At 38.1% G+C, this 19,352-nt stretch overlaps 1 protein-coding gene across 1 annotated transcript in view; it reads left to right on the forward strand.

Annotated features, from left to right (window-relative positions):
• Positions 1-998: 998 nt before the first annotated feature.
• LOC131922901 (T-cell receptor-associated transmembrane adapter 1) overlaps positions 999-19,352 on the forward strand; it is a 48,728-nt gene continuing 30,374 nt past the window's right edge. The window contains exon 1 of the mRNA XM_059277733.1: positions 999-1,143. Within this exon, the coding sequence (XP_059133716.1) occupies positions 999-1,143 (145 nt within the window). The remainder of the gene's footprint in view (positions 1,144-19,352) is intronic.

The following is a 19,352-nucleotide window of genomic DNA, read 5'->3' on the forward strand; positions in this document are numbered from 1 at the left end:
CAGGATAGGCACCAAAACTACACAGAGAAACCTTGTCTTGTTAAAAAAAAAAAAAAAAAAAAAAAAAAGAACAAGGAGAAGGAGGAAGAGAATGAGGAATGTGTCTCAAAAAGAGGAAGCGCTTCAGAGATCCATGAAGGAAGTGAAAGGCTATCAGAAAAGGTCAGATGGACAAGGTAGGGAAGAAAGTGGAATACAGCCTTCCCTGCACAGTTCTCTGGAAGGGAAGGGGAATCAAATCCACCGCCAAAGGGTAATCCAGATGAAACTGGGCATCCCTGGCCTTAGGACAAGTCCACAGCCCTCACAGTTCACAAACACTTCAAGAGTTGGTGAGATAGTGACTCCGCCGGAAAGTGCAGGAGCTACAGGAAGAAATCCCATGCTGTCAGGCTAACAGAGCTTGGAGTGCAGTGGCCCGGATGCCATCTTGAGAGAAAAATCTAGGGGCCTGAGATCAGGGAACATCAACAAGTAAGGCCACCTCCATTTTTCCTGCTTCAGTTTGTGCTTGAGTGAGGAAAGGCCCAGAGAAACAGTTGTGAAGAGGAGGAAGGCTAGACACTAAGCAGCTGATAGATAGGGGGCAGGAAACTGGCTTAGGCTAGGATTTGCACAAAAGAGATAGCTCCGGCCTCAGTGGCTGGGGACATGCCTCATCCAGAAAGAATTACTCTGGACTTTGATAGTTCTGAGCCTGAGGCCAGTGGACCACCAGTCTCATTGATGACTATGGACCTGAGATCTCTGATATCCATCCCAGTATGTACATGATACACACAGAGGCATCCCTCCAGCAGGGTGATTTCTACTTAGTTGTCTTGAAAGTATGAAAACAGGTCCTCCTTGGATTGACCAGTGTGGTAATTTCTTCCCATATTCCTAATAGACCTGGGAGACACCCCTCTGCTAAGATATTAACCAACTCACTGGGCACTGTCTGCGGGGTCTTTGGGTGATGAGAGAATATGGATAGACCACTGAATACAAAGCTATGCATGACTAGCAGAGACCACAGAACAAAGAAGAATAATGAGTCCTTTGAAGACATCAGACACTGCTCCAAAGAGATGCAGCAGCAACGTGGACCACGGGAAGCACAAGCGTCCATACGTTCAACTGACCCTCCTCCGCTCCACGCACGTAAGCAGCAGACTCCAGTTCCTGGGCTCAGAAGGGAGCTCTTTAGATGATTAACTGTTGTTCTTGAAATAGTACCTCTAAAACACTTCGAAAATTGGTCTGTATCAATCATCTAATCACACTATGAAGCTTAGAGCGTTAACCTTTTAAGTGAAAGTTTTTGTGATAATCACTGTCTTGAGGACAATCAGTGATTCTTTTACTGGATTGTACTTTTTTAAACTATGTTTTCTTTGTTACTCTTCTTTATGAATGAATATACATTTGTTTATGCATTTTTTTCTAGTTTGGGACGATGTTTATTTGTATCGGTTTGAGTTTCTTTTTCCTTTTTGCTCCCTCTATTTCTTCTCCTTCCTCTACATTTGCTAGTATTTTGTCTTCACCTTAATGTATAAAATATTGCTATGTTTTTCTTTTATTCCTTTATTACATTTATCTAATTATGTTTTAGAGGTTTTCTCATTAGTAGGAAGCCCTTTATGATTCTAAGTTTTTATTTTTTTCTTCTTTTTATTTCTTTCTTCCTCTTATTTAACTATATTTCTCCCTTTATCAGTCTCCTTCCTTTATCTCATTTACTATTTCCACGCTTAATGTAAATAAATTTTTTTTTTTGGTTCTTTTCAAGATAGACTTTCTCTGTGTAGTTTTGGCGTCTGTCCTGGATCTCGCTCTATAGACCAGGCTGGCCTTGAACTCACAGAGATCCGCCTGGCTCTGCCTCCCAAGTGCTGGGATTAAAGGCATGCGCCACCACTGCCCAGCCCTAAATAAATTTTAACCTCATAACACATTCTTCAGAAACACAAACTAAACTAAGGCAGCTCATTATCAACAATCTAACCCTACTGAAAATACTTAAAGGAATATACAGAGGAAGGGTGATGCCCCAGTTCTGAGAGCACAGGGAAGAATGAATTTTATAATAGTGACTGAACAAGGAAGCAAGGAAGGAATCATAGTAAAGCAGGAAACACCTGACGTTATAGAGGAGAAAGTAAAGAGTTCACAATTAACCAACTTTCAAAAAAAAAATCAAGAAAATTATAGGAATTAGAAATATCTGTCAATATTAACTTTAAATGCAAAATAGCTTCATTCATCAATAATGCAGATGCAGACTGCCTGGCTGGATTAAAAACAACAACAACAACAACAACAGAGGTGTGGTGGTATTGTGTTCCCCAAAATATTGTGCACTCTAATAAACTTAGCTGAGGTCAGAGAACAGAACAGACACAATATTAAACATAGAGGATAGGCAGTGGTAGCACACACCTTTAATCCTAGCATTCCAGAGGCAGAAATCCCTCTGGATCTCTGTGTGTTCAAGGATACAGCCAAGCATGGTGACTTATGCCTTTAATTCCAGGGAGTGATGGCAGAAAGCAGAAAGGTATATAAGGCGTGAGGACCAGAAACTAGAAGCTTTAGGCTGGTTAAACTTTCAGGCTTTGGAGCAGCAGTCCAGCTGAGATCCATTTGGATGAGGACACAGAAGCTTCCATTCTGAGGAAACAGGATCAGCTGAGGAATTGGCAAGGTGAGGTGGCTGTGGCTTGTTCTGCTTCTCTGATCATTCAGCATTCAACCCAATACCTTGCTCCAGGTTTGATTTTATTAGTAAGACCTTCTAACAATTCTGCTACACAGAGGCAGCTAATTTTGTCTCCAAGAAATACATCTTACTAGTGAAAGTACCAACAGACTTGTGAAGAAGGAAATCGGGGTGCAATCCTGTTCACTAGCTTCCAAATAAAACACAGTAAAATAAAATAAAATAACAAGTGAAATAGCTAGAACTAAACAAGGAGGAGAAAATTTTTACAATGAAAACAGTAAGACCCTGAGGAAGGAAATCAAAGGAGGCCCTGAAGGACAGAATGCTATCCCGTGCTCACGGATGAACAGGATTAACACCATGAAAATGGTTATATTAAGTTATATCTCTATATTTAAATATTCCGAGGTTTTTCTCTTATCTCAACAAAATCTCATCAAAATTCTAATGAAATTCTTCACAGATCTAGGAAAAGAAACCCCAAATTTATGTGGAACCATGAGAAACCCCAAAAAGCGACAGAAACACTTAGTAGAAAGAGAAATGCTGAAACATTCACAATACTTGATCTCAAATTATATCTCAGAGCAATAATAACAAAACCAGTATGGTGCTGGCACAAAAGTAGAAATGTAGTCCAATATAATAAAATAGAAAAACCAGAGGTAAATCTACAAAGCTGTAACTCCTTTAATCTTGACAAATTGTCAAAAAAAAAAAAAAAAATGGAGGACTAGAACAGCTCCTTTAACACACGGTGCTTGTAAAACTGGATTTCACCCTGTAATGGCATGAAACAGGGTTCACTTCTCTAATCCTGCACAGAAACCAATTAAAAATGGATCAAGACTTAAACCTTGAACGTGTTAGAGGAAAACAGTAAGAACACTTGATACCAGCATAGACAAGGATTTTCTGAAAAGTCCAATGGCACAGAAAATAAGTCGACAAATTGAGAAATGGGCTTAAACGAAATTAAGATCTGCACAGCAGAGGGACTAGCCAGCTGAATGAAGAGACTGCCTCCAGGTGGGAAAATCATTGTCAACTCTACAGCTAACGAAGGATTGACACCAAAGGTATATAAAGGATTATAAAAACGTAATCCCCAAACCCAGTTCATACAACCCACAGATGGATGAATGAAATAGGCAGACAGTCCTCAACTGAGGAAATGTTGGAAAAATGTTCAATATCCTTAGAGATCAGGAGAATGCAAATGTAAACTACCTTGTTCTGGCTAGCTGCAATCTGAGCGGTTATCATCAAGAGAAGAAATCTAGCTTCAGTATTCACAACTGCAGGAAATGGAACCAGCTTAGGTGTCCATCAAGGGGTGAATAAAGAAACTGCGATACATAAACACAATTTAATTTTGTGGAGCCATCAGGAAAAATGAACTTACGATATCTTCAGGAAAATGGACATAACTGAAAATCATCATGTGTAGTGATATAAACAGATGAAGAAATACAGATACCACATCTTTATGTCTCTCTCTGTTTCTCTCTGTTTTTGTTTCTGTCTCTGTCTTTCTGTCTCTCTCTGTCTCTCTGTCTCTCTCTGTCTCTCTGTCTCTCTGTCTCTCTCTGTCTCTGTCTCTCTGTCTCTGTCTCTGTGTCTCTCTCTCTCTCTCTCTCTCTCTCTCTCTCTCTCTCTCACACACACACACACACACACACACACACACACACACACACACACACACCAGAACATACTTTTAAAGACTGTGGCTTGCCAGTGAAATTCTGTTATTTCAATATTGCCAAGTGTGAAAAAAATATTTACCATCTGCACCAACTGTTCATGTCCTAAATTGAATAAACATTTGATTTTGTTTAGAAAGATTTAACTTTTGGAAATAGTTTTTTAATTCAAAGTTAATTACCACTCATTGTAAAAATTCAAAACAAGTCAAAGTTTACATAAGAAAAACAAATCACTTATTCTCTGAATACGTGCCTGCTGTTAGCCTTTGAGTGATATTTGTCCAGACTTTTAGAGTTTACGTGTTCCTTTGGAATTTTGTTTAGCCTCAGAAGAGGCAAAGGATGGTACTATCTATCCTATCTGCCATGTTAATGGAAGCAGTTTTTAGGAATCTAATAGTATAATGGAAATTAAAAGAGAATTAAAAGGAGCAGGTGCAGGACCAGCCACCATACCTCCTTGTTTAGACTTCCTAATGAATAGCTACCATTAGTGAGATGCAGCTGTGCCTCCCCTCCACTGTCTTTAGTCTAGTCCCCTGCTCCTGCAAGAAATGGTGTGATTGATAGAGAATGGAAGTGTCAGGAACTCGGAGCTGGTGACTCCCTGAGTTGAGATACTTGGGACATTTCTCAGCTTCGTTTCTCAAGCTGGGTATGGGTGGAATAGGAACACACCTATGATGCTGCTGTGACTAGTTGTCTCTTGCAAGCTTTCTTAAAGTTAATAAATGCAGTATATGAAGACTAATATGCCTCACACATTCATTAAACTGAACTAAGAACAACAAATGTTGGAGACACATTTTTGTTATCACACAAATAATTGGGTCCTTTTATACTGGTTGTAAAAGATTTGGGTAATATAGAATTCTATCGTCTGCCCCAGAAATCTCACTCTTCCTTATTTATAACTGCTAATTTAATTACCATAGTTTTTATAGACCTAGTAATATTTCTTCTTCTAATTAAGTTTTGGTAATTTGCATCACTTTAGAAATTTAATTTGTCTAAATATTGTATTATTGGTCATATTGTAAATTGGTCATATTTCCTTATCAATATTTATTTCCTATGGTATATGTATTTACTATCTATCAGCTTTGTTCATCAATCAGGGCTCAGGAAACTAAGCCCTGCATAAGAAGGGGCAGAAAAATTTTAAGAGCCAGAGAGGATGAAGGCTACCAAGAAAGCAGTTCCTTCAGACATAATAGGACTCATTGATATACATTTGAATTCACAGAGACTGTGGCAGAATGCAGAGGGCCTGCACATGTCTAAACCAGATGGGTACCCCAGCACTGATAGGGGAAAGCAGACATTAATTTCCCTCCCTAACCAAGAAGCTGTCTTCAACTGATAACCAATTGCAAGGGAAAAATTAATTTTCTCCAATGGAATCTCACTTAGCCACACTTAAGGTACTTAAGGGCAGGCCCATGCCCAGTAGGAGATGATCAACACACAATGAACTCAATGGTATTTTTGTAGATTTTTGTTTTGTTTCATGTTGCTTTGTTTGGGCATATTTTTTTTTAACTTACTGGATTTTGTTTGTATATTATAGTTACCTACCGAACCCCCATTTTTAAAATGGATTGTGTGTTTCTGTCTTTTTTCATTTATTATTTTTTTAAATTCTGGTTTATTTTGTTTGATTATCTGCCTGCTTTTTTTCCCTATAAAGAGAGAAAGAAGGCATGGCATTGGGTACATGGGGAGGTAGGAATGATGTGGGAGTATATGGGAGAAGGAAAACCATGATCAGAATATATTGTCTGAAAAATATTTTCAATAAGAATATATAATAATCCCCATTACCTATCTGTCTTGTGGCGACAGGGGCAGGAGAGAAGTTCCTCCTCACCCCCCAACCCCTAACCCCCACTCATCAATGCTGGCGGCAGACGGGAGAGGCAGCCCTGTGGTCACGAGAGTGGGAAAGCCATCCCTGATCCCCACCAGCTGCAACACTCTGGAGAGCAGGCCCTGCACCTTGCCAGAGCAGCACAACAGAGCCAACAGGTTAGGGTAGGTGTAGTTGAGCCAGAGAGGAAATTGTGACCATGGGAGAACTGTCCACATTTCCCACCTGGCGGACCAACCCTACAGCTGCTCAGGCCCAGAACCAGGGTTATAACTTGGCCTGCCCCAACATCCACCCCATCCATCTGTGATCTTCTGGAGCACATGAAGGGACCTGACCCTCAGACCCAAAGCTGTAGAATCTCCACAACACAGGGAAGCAGCAGAATGTCTAGGAAGAGTCCAAGTGGGGGCCCAGCACTGAACGTGTAGTGAGACCAGGGGCCTCAAACCAGATCAGTGACTCTTAGCAATGAACACTTGCAAGTAGGAATGTGTGGACTAAGGAGTATACGGCGTGACTTGTTGGATCACGTTGCAGCTTCCGTGACAGGATTTTTAATTCCTTTCCTTTTTCCCCCTCTCATTTCATTTTCTTCATTTTTTTTCTCTTGAATTTTGTTTTATTCAGAGTGGGAGGTGGAGGGGTAGAAGGCAGATGAAAGGGATGGAGGAATGAATGGGATCAAGATACATGATGTGAAAAACACTTAGAATAAATAAATTTTATTAAAGAAAAAGAATATATAATAAAATAAAAATACCCTCCAAAGTTTTCTTGTGTTATTTTGGGGCCCATTGCTTTCCCAATCTCTAGCTTTTGAACTTAACAATATAATTTCTATTTTAATTTGAATCTCTTGGCATTTTAAATCAGATTATAAAATGAAAATGATATTTTTCTATTAATCTATCATCAACCAACTTCTGTTATACCTGCTGATAAGTTATAATAGACTTTTTGAAAATTCCATAGACTTTATAAGCCAGTTTTACTTCTGTATTGGTAACCCATGTCTTTGATTTCTCTTTAAAATTATTATTGAGGCTAAAACCTACAGGACAACATTAGTGATGGGAATGGATGTCTTTGGCCTATACTGATTTTAGAGGGAAAATAGCATTTCACATTCAAGGATGGTATGATGTGAAGGCTTTATTTTATAAGAATTGTTAATTAGGTTGAAAAAAATTCTCTTTTAGTCTGACTTTCCTCGGGGTTTTGTTTTTTACTAGTCTGAAATGCATGCTGGGATTTGCCAAGTTATTTCTCCTTTATTCTAACAGTGATCCCGTGTTTATAGTTTGTTGATCTGGCGACTTACACTGGTTGTTTTGTTTTGTTTTGTTTTTGTTTTGGTTTTTTGAGACAGGGTTCACTGATTGGTTTTGAAATGTTAAATTTTCTTTGCATTTCTGAAATAAGCCTCCTTGGGTCACAATTATCCTTTTAACATGTTGCCTTATTATAGTTGCTAAAACTCTACTAAGAATTTTCTATTTGTGCAGATGAGGAACAATTTACCTCTAGTTTTCTTTTCTTACAATGCCCTTTAGAATTTGTTATAAGGGCAATGCTTACTAAGCATTTCACAGCTAGCAGATGCTGTCCTGGGTAATTTACATATTACGTTCAAACTTCTATTTTGATACAATTTTGGACTTTAGAAAACTACTGTAAAAATAACATTATATATTCTCATATACTTCTATTGATTTCACACATCCTAACCACCTACTACATAGATATTATTTTCTCACTCATTCTCTGTTGCTTTTCACTTTCATGACTCATATTTAAAACAGGGAAAATCCTATATATTTTCCTTATATCTCCTTTCTATCATTTTATAAAGTCATTGGGTAATTTCTATCCTTAATTTTTCTTGTTATTCTGTGCAGAGCCAGGTTCCTGATTTAAGCCATCTCAGATATTATTTCAGAGTCAATAAAACTGATCTGATTAATTTAGCTGAAAATCTCAAGACGAATTGCTATTATTTACTCCACAGCGCTCTTGTAGATAAATCTATTTATAACACCATGAAGTCCATGTCTGACAGGACAGATAACGGCTATCTAGAACTAACCTTCTTCCTGAACCACTCCTCTTGTTTTTGTTTTTAGAACCATCTCCTCTCTTAGAGAGATTGTAGGCTGATTTCTAAGGGCTACAGCCTCATGACTGACATCCCCTGACTATGAGTTTGGCTAAGGAAGAAAGAGTGTGAAAGACTGAAAGCAGAGGAGAGCAGCTCATTTTGGTGTTGGTGACTAAAATCTGTACCTCCTGCCATGCAGCTAGGAATGTCACAGGGCTTTCTTAGCTGATATTCCTCTGATACTTTCAAGCCCAGGGTTGGTCATCAGCATATTCTTTTGTTAACTGAGAAGCCTTTCACTTTCCCTTACGCTTTTCTGTGTGATGATTAATCTGGTCAGTTTGACTGGATTGAACAATACGTTGGAGATTGCTACAGCACACCTCTAGGTGTCCTTGTTACAATATTTCTATTGACAAGTGCGTCATGAGCTCTCTGATCTAATGAATGGATTATTCCACGGATAGATTAAAAAATTGGCTAGAATATTGGGAAATGATAGATTACGGGCAGTAGGCCTGGTTAGAAGTAGGTTGAGGGCTGTAATAGTCCTGTCTGTATTGTTCTGTTTCCTGAGAGCCAGATTCCTCCACCACTTTCCTCTTGCCATGATGGACTAAAACCATGAACAAAAGAAATCTTTCCCCACCTAAGGTGCTATCATCCCAAAGTAATAATAAAACTAGTGTGCCCTGCCTGCACCTAGGTAAGTATTCCCTTTATTTAACTCTTTCCAGCCTCCTTTGACTGTTAGTATTCTGCCCAGCCAGGACTCTAGCTGGTGCATCAATTCTCCACGCTCTTGTTCTTTGCTCCTCCTCTCAAGAGTTCTCCAGTTCTCCAGTGAGAACCCCTGTCCCCAGAAGTACTCTAGCCCCACTCATCTCTTGTTTTGATCAAAATTTAATCTACTACATGTCTTACTGGTGGAAGATCAACCAAACGAAGATTCACTGTGTCAGAAGCTCTGAAGTTCGCTGCTTGTGTTGCAAATGTCCTCAGGCATTTGGAGTTTTGGGGGGCTCCTTCCTTTAATCTCAAGAAAACTGTTTTTAATGAGGAAACTTCGTATTCAGATGATAAAACTCATATTATCATCCTGTCCTTCAAGTAAGCCTAGCCCTGCATGTTCAAGCAGTTCAGAAAAAAAAAAAAGCTCTTAATCCAGTGTTACCTGAAATACTTCTTCAGAACAATAGTCCTGCAAAATTTTTAAGAATAAAAGGGTAGTTACTTTAATGTAACACTTTTTAGAAATAATTTTATATACACCAATTGGTAACTAAAGCCATTAGGAATCCTACAGTATATAAGTATATATACTTACTTTGAGCTTTTTATATTTCAAACAAAAACAAAATTTCTCAGACTGTGTAGGCTGTTTGCTTGTTCCTCCCTCTAAGACTTGGAAGAGCGCCGGGCGGTGGTGGCGCACGCCTTTAATCCCAGCACTCGGGAGGCAGAGCCAGGTGGATCTCTGTGAGTTCGAGGCCAGCCTGGGCTACCAAGTGAGTTCCAGGAAAAGGCGCAAAGCTACACAGAGAAACCCTGTCTTGAAAAACCAAAAAAAAAAAAAAAAAAAAGACTTGGAAGAGCATCTCCATAAAGGGACGAACTGTCTTCCTGAAAACCTGGACAAAAGCTTCTTCTGGAAGCTTCTTTCTCCCATGGAAGAAAACAGCCTACATCTGCTATCATATACTTTTCTTTACTGCTTCTGAATTGTTGTTCTGTGCTCTTTAAATCTTTGCTTTCCAATTCTGTTTCCATGAAGCACATAAAGGACATGAAAAAGATTCAAGAATCTATGCCAAACCCACTTTTTGTTCTACGGCTTTTAACTTGGTTTCGCTTTCCTGTCTGAATAAGTAGATTTGCCAGGGGATCTCAGTCTAAATTCAATGAAGTTTAATAGAAATGTGAATGATCAATAAGGTCTAATCAGATGCAATTGTAGCTCTGTAACTAGTTTTGAATGGTTTCATGGGTTAAAACTGCCTGGTGGCAGGTAGAGGGCGCTCTCCCTTCCTGTCTCCCCTAAAGCTGTGTGCTTCCTTTGCACATGCCTTCAGAGTGGCTGAGTGATTTGCAATAACAAAAAAATTCTGCAGAGTGAAAAGTTCTATTGCCATAAAATAGAAAAGCTTTTAAAATAGGAGAATTAAAGTGGGAGCTTTTAAAATTACACAGTGCTTTTTATTTGGAATATTTCAAATTATCGAGAAATGAAACTATAAATATACCATAATGTCTGCTTTTAGGTGTTTAGAGTCTCTTGGAATAGATAGATGATAGATAGATAAGTATATGGATGGATGGATAGATAGAAAGATAGATAAACAGATACAGAGATATGTGAATATGTATGTATGTTCCACACAGATATAAACATACCATACCAATAAGGAATAATTAATTATAAAAAATGATAGATAACCATTAAAATAATCTAGACAAAGTAGGCCCATTTCTCTACACTGCGACCTAGTTTTCTATTTTTCTGCATATGGAACCTGAGTGGCAGCTGTCATTGTGTGTTTTTTACTTTTGCCAGCAAAACTTCAATTTTCTTGCTCTTCAAATTCTCATTTCTTGACAGGTATCCATCAAAACCTCTCCTCAAATTTCCTACACTTGTAACACGCTTGGAGTGCATCAGGACATTTCTGCTCAGTCTAGCTATCTTTTAAATTTCGTTTTGATAACCCATCTCATTAAAATGTAGTGCAGAGTCCTCATGTTTATTTATTATTTGAACATAGCTCATGAAGCCATTATTCAAATCTGACTGTACTCACTAATATATTTCATAACATACATATATCCCCAGACTTTTTATATTCCGGTAATGTTTCCATTAGCCATCCATTCTTTAATGAAAAGCTACTTATTTTCCTGGAAATGAAAGAAAAAAATCTGTGGAGCTCTCTGCTGAACACTCACAGGCTTTCCCTGTGATTTTTGCACAACTTTGTTATATTTTCATATTGTGTAAACCTAAGGAGTGGGTAGCATTGTAATACAGATCACATTTCAAAAATACTACAGTCATTAGAAACTATGAAGCAGAATTCTTAGCCTTGTTTTTTTCTATTTCCAAGGTCTCAGTCATGCATTTGGGATATATATTTACTCCTTTAAGCCATTAAGCAATTCTCTAATTGAGCTAGAGTACATCGCCTGTGTCCTGTGCTCTGATTTTCAATTCCATTTAGACTTGCATGTGTAAACTCACAAGCCTGAGCCTGGGAAGCCCTGGGACAGCCATAGCCACTGGTGAGTTTGGTTGGAGTGTCTTCCAGTTGTTTTGTGTTTCTTGGGCCAGCAACAGAATTCTTGCATTTTTGCCCAAGTTATTCTTGCTGTTGACCTGTGTACTGAAAGCCTGTTCCTAAATACTATTGTTGTTTCTGGAACTGAAATTCCTGAATGACCCAGGGTTTGAGCATCTTCTTTCTTCTCTCTGTTTTCTGGAATATTCCTTCTGGTAAAGATGTATTTACACCCAAGTTCTCAGCTCTGAGACCTTTTTCCAATGTCACCTGTATGAATCACATTACAATTGCTTGTTTGGTTAACCTGTGAGGTTCCTGCTTGGATCCATGGTCAGTTATCTTCCTTAATGACCAACCCTTCAAGGCCATCCCACAATGGCATCCTTTCCATTTGAACTGATGTTCCAAGAATCTATGTCAGTGTAGATGTCTAGGATTCAGTCCTTCAGCTGCCTCATCTCCATCCCAGTGTTCCCTCTGAATGAATCCTTCTAATTCTTCATTGCTTTTAGAACTCTACATGAACCAAATACTATTATTTTCCTGAAGCATTGTTCTGTTGGCACTCAAATCTGCTCCATGGAACCTGCCATCCTGATGGTAGCTGATGAAGAAATAGTTCTCTGGCCGAATACATTTGAGAAGGACTCTGAAGAAGAGATTAGCTAGTTTCCCTTTTTGCAGAACTTGTCTAGATTCAATATACTAATATGCACCCATACAGGCAAAATTAAGATATTTTTTCCTGATACATTTGTTTAGGAATATTGTTTTCTAAGAGATTCTTGAAGCCAAGTATTCTGTAAAACATTAAAAATGATTTATTATTGTTATTACGTGTGTATATTTGTGCACTGTGATGTGTGTGGTGGGGGGGTCAGGGGACAAATATTGAGTGTAAGTTCTCCTTCCATTGTGGGCTCTAGGTGGGCAATTCAGATAGGCAGGCTTGTGGGACAAGCACTTCTATCCACTCAGCCATCTTGTCAGCCCTAGAACATACTTTTAAAATGCTTTTAAGGGTTAGATTAGAGAATCTTTTAGTGTTTTTCAGTTTTACAGACTGGTCCAATTATTCACAATAAGTATTCTGGCAGAAAGGAAGTGAAAAAAAAGTCCCTTAGTGTTTAGCCAACTCCATCCAAAGAAGCAAGAGCCATGAGCATGGCACTTGGGTTCCTATGTAGTTCTGGTCTATAGAGAAGCAAAGATACTGCAGAAGACCCCACCCATTGTATTATGTTTTTCAACAGCATGATAATATTTATTGAAACCTAATAGGTCAAGCATAATTCTAGGTTCTGAAGCTGTAATGGTTAATTAGGCTAATTCCATCTTGTATGTATGAATTTTTCTAAACATCATCTGGAGAACCTATATTCATATTACCAAGGATATGGAATCCACCAATAAGTCCACAAACAACTGAGAGCATATGGGAATGTCGCATGTACTAAACTGAATGTTATCTCAGTGGTTAAAAGAGAATGAACACGCTGTATATGGACAAAATAGTTTTACTTTTGATGAAGAGAATGAAATATTGTCTTTTATGACAACACAGATTGGAAGGTGACGCATTAATTTAAATAATTCAGTCCCAGAAAGACAAATACATATATTTCCCCTCATTCATAGAAGGTATAAATAAAGTTCACAGAAATAGAGGTTAGTGGTTACTGGAGGCCAGGAAGGGGAAGGAGAGGAGACAGAGTACAGCTAAATAATGAGAAGCAAGATGCATTTAGAGAGCAGAAGTTAATTTGTGTTCTATATCACAGCAGCATGAATACACTCTCTTACAATTAACGATGTATTTAAACATATCTTGACAAGTCACTTTGCAACACACAGAAATAATAAATATTAAGAGAGATGAAAGCGAATTACCTGGATTTTATCGTTATGCATTGCATGCATGTGCAGAATTATACCATATCCCATAAATATGTGCAGATAATATGTTAATTACATTACTTTTTTAAAGCTGAAGAAGACATGTTAGATAAAATATTTCCATTTGTCTACACTAACAGTCATGTGTGTGTGTGGGTGTGTGTGTGTGTGTGTGTGTGTAGCCAGGGCTGCACCATGCCAAAAATTGTGATTCTGTGGGATTCAGGGTTACCCCCCAATGCATTGAAGTACTGCTGCATAACACCCTTAGACACAGATGTTTAAGAAATCCCGGTGCTGATGCAGGGATGGTGGTAGAGCTTGCTGGTGAGTCTGGCTTACACAGAGCGCCTCATGTTGGCTACAGTGATGGCTGGTGGGACTAAGGCAGGCCCCTGGCCCCCTGGTAGGATGATGTCCATCTGACAGGCATTTATTACTCACTAAGCACTCAGAATGTTCATTCTCCTCTCTTCATTGGGTCTCAAAGGACAGAGCGAGCCGCTGAACACACACCAGGGCTTGTTTACTATTGGCCCACCAGTTGAGTAGATTTCATTTGATTTTCCTGTGAACTCAGAGGTGAGGAGACTCCTGGATTTTCTCAAGGGATATGGTGTATTTCTCCTTGATTCATTCACACCTTGCTTTAATTCTTTATTTAAGGCAGACTTTGTTTTTCAATCAGGTAGTGATAAAAATTCAGCTCTCGGCATACAGAAGCACAGCAGATTTTTCTTCCCACGTTTCACCACTGTTTAAGTCGACTCGGTTCAGACCTAAACTCTGAAGCCTCTCTCGCCACATTTCCTGTTTATAACTGAACAAAGTACACACAAAAGAGTTGAAGAAACAGAGGAGAGGAGAAAAAACCCGAGTGCTGATAAAGATGTATGTCGGTGCTATGCTGTTTCTAACATAACAGAGCAACGGCGTCTAGAAAAAAAAAAAAGCTGGTAGGAGAATTCGTAGTCTGTCCTTCTGTTTCATGGCTGTACACGGGTGCTTCTGAAAAGAACCATGTCAGGTGGGTGGCATTCTGAAGTCCTTTTTTTTTCTTCATTCCTACGACTAACAGTTTATTTACTAATTTCTAAGTCTTAACAAAGAGATATTTACTTGTGGGAAAGTAAATTTGTTAACATGGCGTTTTAAAAAATGTACAATGATGTTTTGTATGATTGGAAAGTGGTTTGAATTGCGTTCATGGGTATATTGATTATTTGCTCCTGAAAGAAAAAAAAAAAAAAAAACGTAGGCAGTGTTTTCTAAAAACAAAGTTATCGTGGCTATTGGTCAGTGTTCGCTAGTAACTGTGCCATGTGAAAGTTTGCTGTTTTTAACAGAATCTTTTGTTGACTATGCATATTTCTCCTTGGTTGGTTTAGACAGAAAATGGGATAGGAATAATTGATTGTAACTGTCTAGCAATTAGGCATTAGAGTTTTCCCTGAGGGATCAGTAGAATTGCCAATAATCAGGGAGATGAAAAACTTTGAAAAGGCCAGTGGAAATTTCATGATGAGATAGATTGTGATGGGAGCTCAGATGATTTCCCTCCTACGAATCCAAGTCCATCATTCATTCCTTCTGCATTCCTAATGTTCTCTTCACTTCTTTAACAAACATTTTTACAACAGAAAAAAAATATGTATTATTTAAAGGAAGAGCACTGTGAAACAGAAAAACCTTTGTTTGTTTGTTTGTTTGTTTTTGTTCTCAAGACAGGGTTTCTCTGTGTAGCCCTGGCTGTCCTGCAACTCTGTAGACCAGGCTGGCCTCAAACTCACAGAGATCTGATTGCCTCTGCGTCTTCCTCCCAGGTGCTGGGATTAAAGGCATGTACCACCACCACCCAGCAGAAAAATTATCTTACAAGCTGACATTTAATTACTTTAAAATGCAAAATATTAACTTGAATTTCCTTCAAAGTTTTACTTCTGTGCATTCCACACGGTTTGCCTTTTATAATTGGAATAATAGCGTGCATTAAATCATATACTCAGCTTTACTACCAGCTCTGTAACATAACCATTTCCTTCTTCATTATAGCATCTGCCTCGTCATGTTAAATAGATGCACAGAATGATATCTATTGCACTAATTACAATTTGTCCATTCATTCATCTATTGTTAGACACTTCTGTTGTATCCAGGTTTTTTTTTATTTTAACTGGCAGAAAAATGAACGACTCTAAGGCTTTCATGTATTGAGGGTTATTTTTCAGAAATTATATCTAGAATCGAAATTACTGAATAAGATGTTATGGATATTTTGAGTTTCATTGTTGCTAAATTGCTTCTCCAAGGCTGATGGCAATTCCCTCCCATTCTAGAGTGCTTCCTTTTAATGGTTGATCTCATTTGACAATCTTCGTGAGCACAATGTACTAGTCCACTGCTTAATACGGGTCACTTTGGTTACAATCAGCTTGGATACCAAACATTCTGCACAGATTTTTAAGTTGTTTGTAACTCTGTGGTTTGTACCTTTCTGACCGTATCTTATGCCTAATTGTTATGCTGTTGGCACATTTAATATAAATACTTATTGGGCTGTAGTAGAGCAAAGATATCACATATTATAATTTCTAAGAGTTCGCTTCTCAGAATTTTGTTTGAAGGATTTTAAAAAATCATTTGTCTAGGTAAGGCACAGGAGTGTAACTTAACATATGACATTCATATATGCCTTCTCTTTCCTGGTTCATAGGAGAACAAAACTAAAGTGACTAGTTCTAATTTTGCTAGGATCATGTAAGAAATAGTCACAGCAGTTCTCTGCCCATGCTGCTGACAGCAGCTTGGGAAGGGGAAGGTCAAAGGCAATGAATGTGATGTTCAACTCTCTCTGGAACTTACTAATTCTCAATGAGAAGAAATAACGGTAGGCTTTCTCCATCCACTTCACAGCTCAGCACTTGAGCACAGGGCAGGGATGCTGTCATTGTCAACGAGGCCTCCCCAAAACGGAGATGAAAGTGTTTGCCATTAAAGCTTCCTAGATCTTAAAAGTCAAAATGATCCCCATCCTGCAAAATTTAATATGAACCAAGGGAATCTGGTGACAACATTTTCCATTTTTTTAAATAGATGAAATAAACATACTGATCTAATAACTAAGGCTATGCTTCCCTATTCACATAAAATGAGTATTAACCAGATCAAAGGGAGAAATCCGTTCCTTTGGCCCATCATTTAATGAATAATGGTTCACCATTTAGTTAACACTTTGTTTGTGTTGTTTGCTTTATGGAGTTCTCACTGTCTTTGCTCACTGGAATTTCACTTACATTTCTGGGCAGAATGACACTTTTTTAGAGACTAGTTAGCTAATTATGAATAGCCTCTTACACCCAGGCATTCTTTTAAAGATCCGGAGACAGTGTTTGCCATGTAACTTCAGTAATATTTGTCAGTAAATTTAAGACAAGCTAATCAAAAGAAAAAACACACCATCACTTAAAGGCCACAGGTATGAAACACATATGCTCACAAGTTAATAGTAACATGTCATTATTACACAAATTCTTACACATTTTAAATTTTATTTAATTATCACAGTATTCCTTAATTTAAAGAAAATAGCACAGGCCTTTGCAAACATTTAACTCTAGTATTTGTGGGTTGGAAGATTCCACATACCCATGCTTATGTCCACAGTCCTTCCAGGTTGCTTCTCTAACAAAAGACAGAGTGTGTATACAAGATGAAGTGACTAAGCATGGATGAGCTGCAGCTTGTCTAGAGAGGGGATTTGGTCAGCACCTCATCCCCAACAGCATTTGTGACATTTACCAATCTCATATAAAGTTTAGTTTCAAAAGCAACAAAGGAATTTAGCATCGGACAAATCTGTACCATGGTCTCTTAAAATCTGCCATCTACCTCACAGGCATATGTACACTTTTTTTTTCCAGTTAACTTAAATAAAATCTAAGAGGAATCCAGATGCTTTAGAAAGAGGTGGGCTTGATGACGCAAGGATGAAGTTGGAAGCTCCAGATTGACAGCAGGCTAACTGGGGATCAGTGGTTTGTAAGAAGGAAGTTACACAACTTGCAGAGGACTAGTCTTCTCATTCTCTTTCTGTGTGAAAAATAAACGTATCAAAGGTTGTATTGCTATTTCGCTTCTCCCCCACCACTCTGTGAGCTATACCACTTACATCTCAGATACCCTCTATTCATGACAGGAATTCATTCTGAAGTTTGTGGGTTTCAAATTTTGCATTAGAAACAAGTTATTTACTTGGAAACCTAGAGCTAATGTGAGAGCTCCCCTGATGCTAACATCTATGATTCTCATGCCTTTTATTGGTGATCACAGGCCTAGGTGGTGGAGGTTTGGAATATAGACATGGTGATAGCATGCTATACAACCCCCACATCAAAAATATGTTGTGTTCAACACAACCACCAACACACTGAAAAATAAAGTGTCATTAATAGACACATGGGGATTGTAACATCAATTCAATTTTCTTTCAGAACATTTCAGTGCCTCAAATATATGAATATCTGTGGAATGCAAAAGGATGTCCTTTGCTCTAATAGAGTTTATAAGTCAAACAAAGGAACTAAGAGGGGATGGTTAAATGTGGTAAATCCATATACTTGTCCTAGTTAAAGATAGTCTGAAGTCTGAAACATGTAAAGCATTATGTTTACTTCTTTTTACCGTTAATTGTTTAAGTGAAAGTTTCTGCATTAATAAAATCTGCTAATAGAGAAGCATTATATTTGCTTAGTCAAGTCTCCTTCCATAACCCATGCAATTATAAACTCCATATACAGTGCCTACCGATACCTGTTGACTTTAAGGGAGTCAGAGCTCTTACAATCAAATCCACTGGTGGATTAGTCATTGGTGGCTGAAAACTAGATAGAAATTCACATATGATTTTTCTGTCTGCCATAGCCTCACACATGACTTCCTAAGCCCTTTGGCTTCCTAATGATATAAATATCCAAATTCATATTGTATATGAATTATTTTTAAGTCAAGAAAAACTATATACATGAAGGTACAATTAATTTAAAATGCTACTTAAACTTGCTTTTGTTGAATAGATGTTGAGTACAATAGGATGCACTCTGCACTCACAGAAACTCCGAGGGATAAGGAGATATTTGCATTGCAAACAGAGAATTACTGGAGGGGGAAGCCATAGTTGTGTGTGTGTGTGTGTGTGTGTGTGTCTGTCTGTCTGTCTGTCTGTCTGTCTATTGAGAAGTTCTTCCATTTAGTCACCCACTCTTTGCTCTGTTCATGTATGTATTTTATTTTTCAATGTGAGGGTAAGCATTGCTGACCATCAAGAAAATGCAAAAGATGTTAAGAGTGTCACAAAGTACAAAGCTTCCAAATAAAAATCTTCCTCTTTAAAACTCAGATCTCATTACTGAGGAAGAAGTTTCTGAAAAATAGAAACATGGAGTCTAAAGTCAGAGAGAAACTGGAGCCCGTGTTAAACTGCCTCTCGCTAACAAGTCTAAACCTCTCCAATATATTGCAATTTAGAGTGTGTCGTTAAAGTCTAGATTTGCTCATGTAAAACAAATTTACTCTTTTGTAGACAATGAAACACATCCCCAAGGGGTTGTGTAGTGTAGCCCAAGTTCTTACCCTGTACCACTGACATAGTCCATGAATGCTGTCAGAATTTTAGCTTTTAGCATAAAATGGTATTGGTATTTTGGTTGTTTATTTGTAGCTGAGAGAAAAAAATTATCTTCCTATTGCAATTAATGGATTAATATAACTATTTCACTTCTCCTTTTAATTGGAAAGG

This window comes from Peromyscus eremicus, chromosome 12 (assembly GCF_949786415.1).
Source record: "Peromyscus eremicus chromosome 12, PerEre_H2_v1, whole genome shotgun sequence".
NCBI classification, from domain to species: domain Eukaryota; kingdom Metazoa; phylum Chordata; class Mammalia; order Rodentia; family Cricetidae; genus Peromyscus; species Peromyscus eremicus.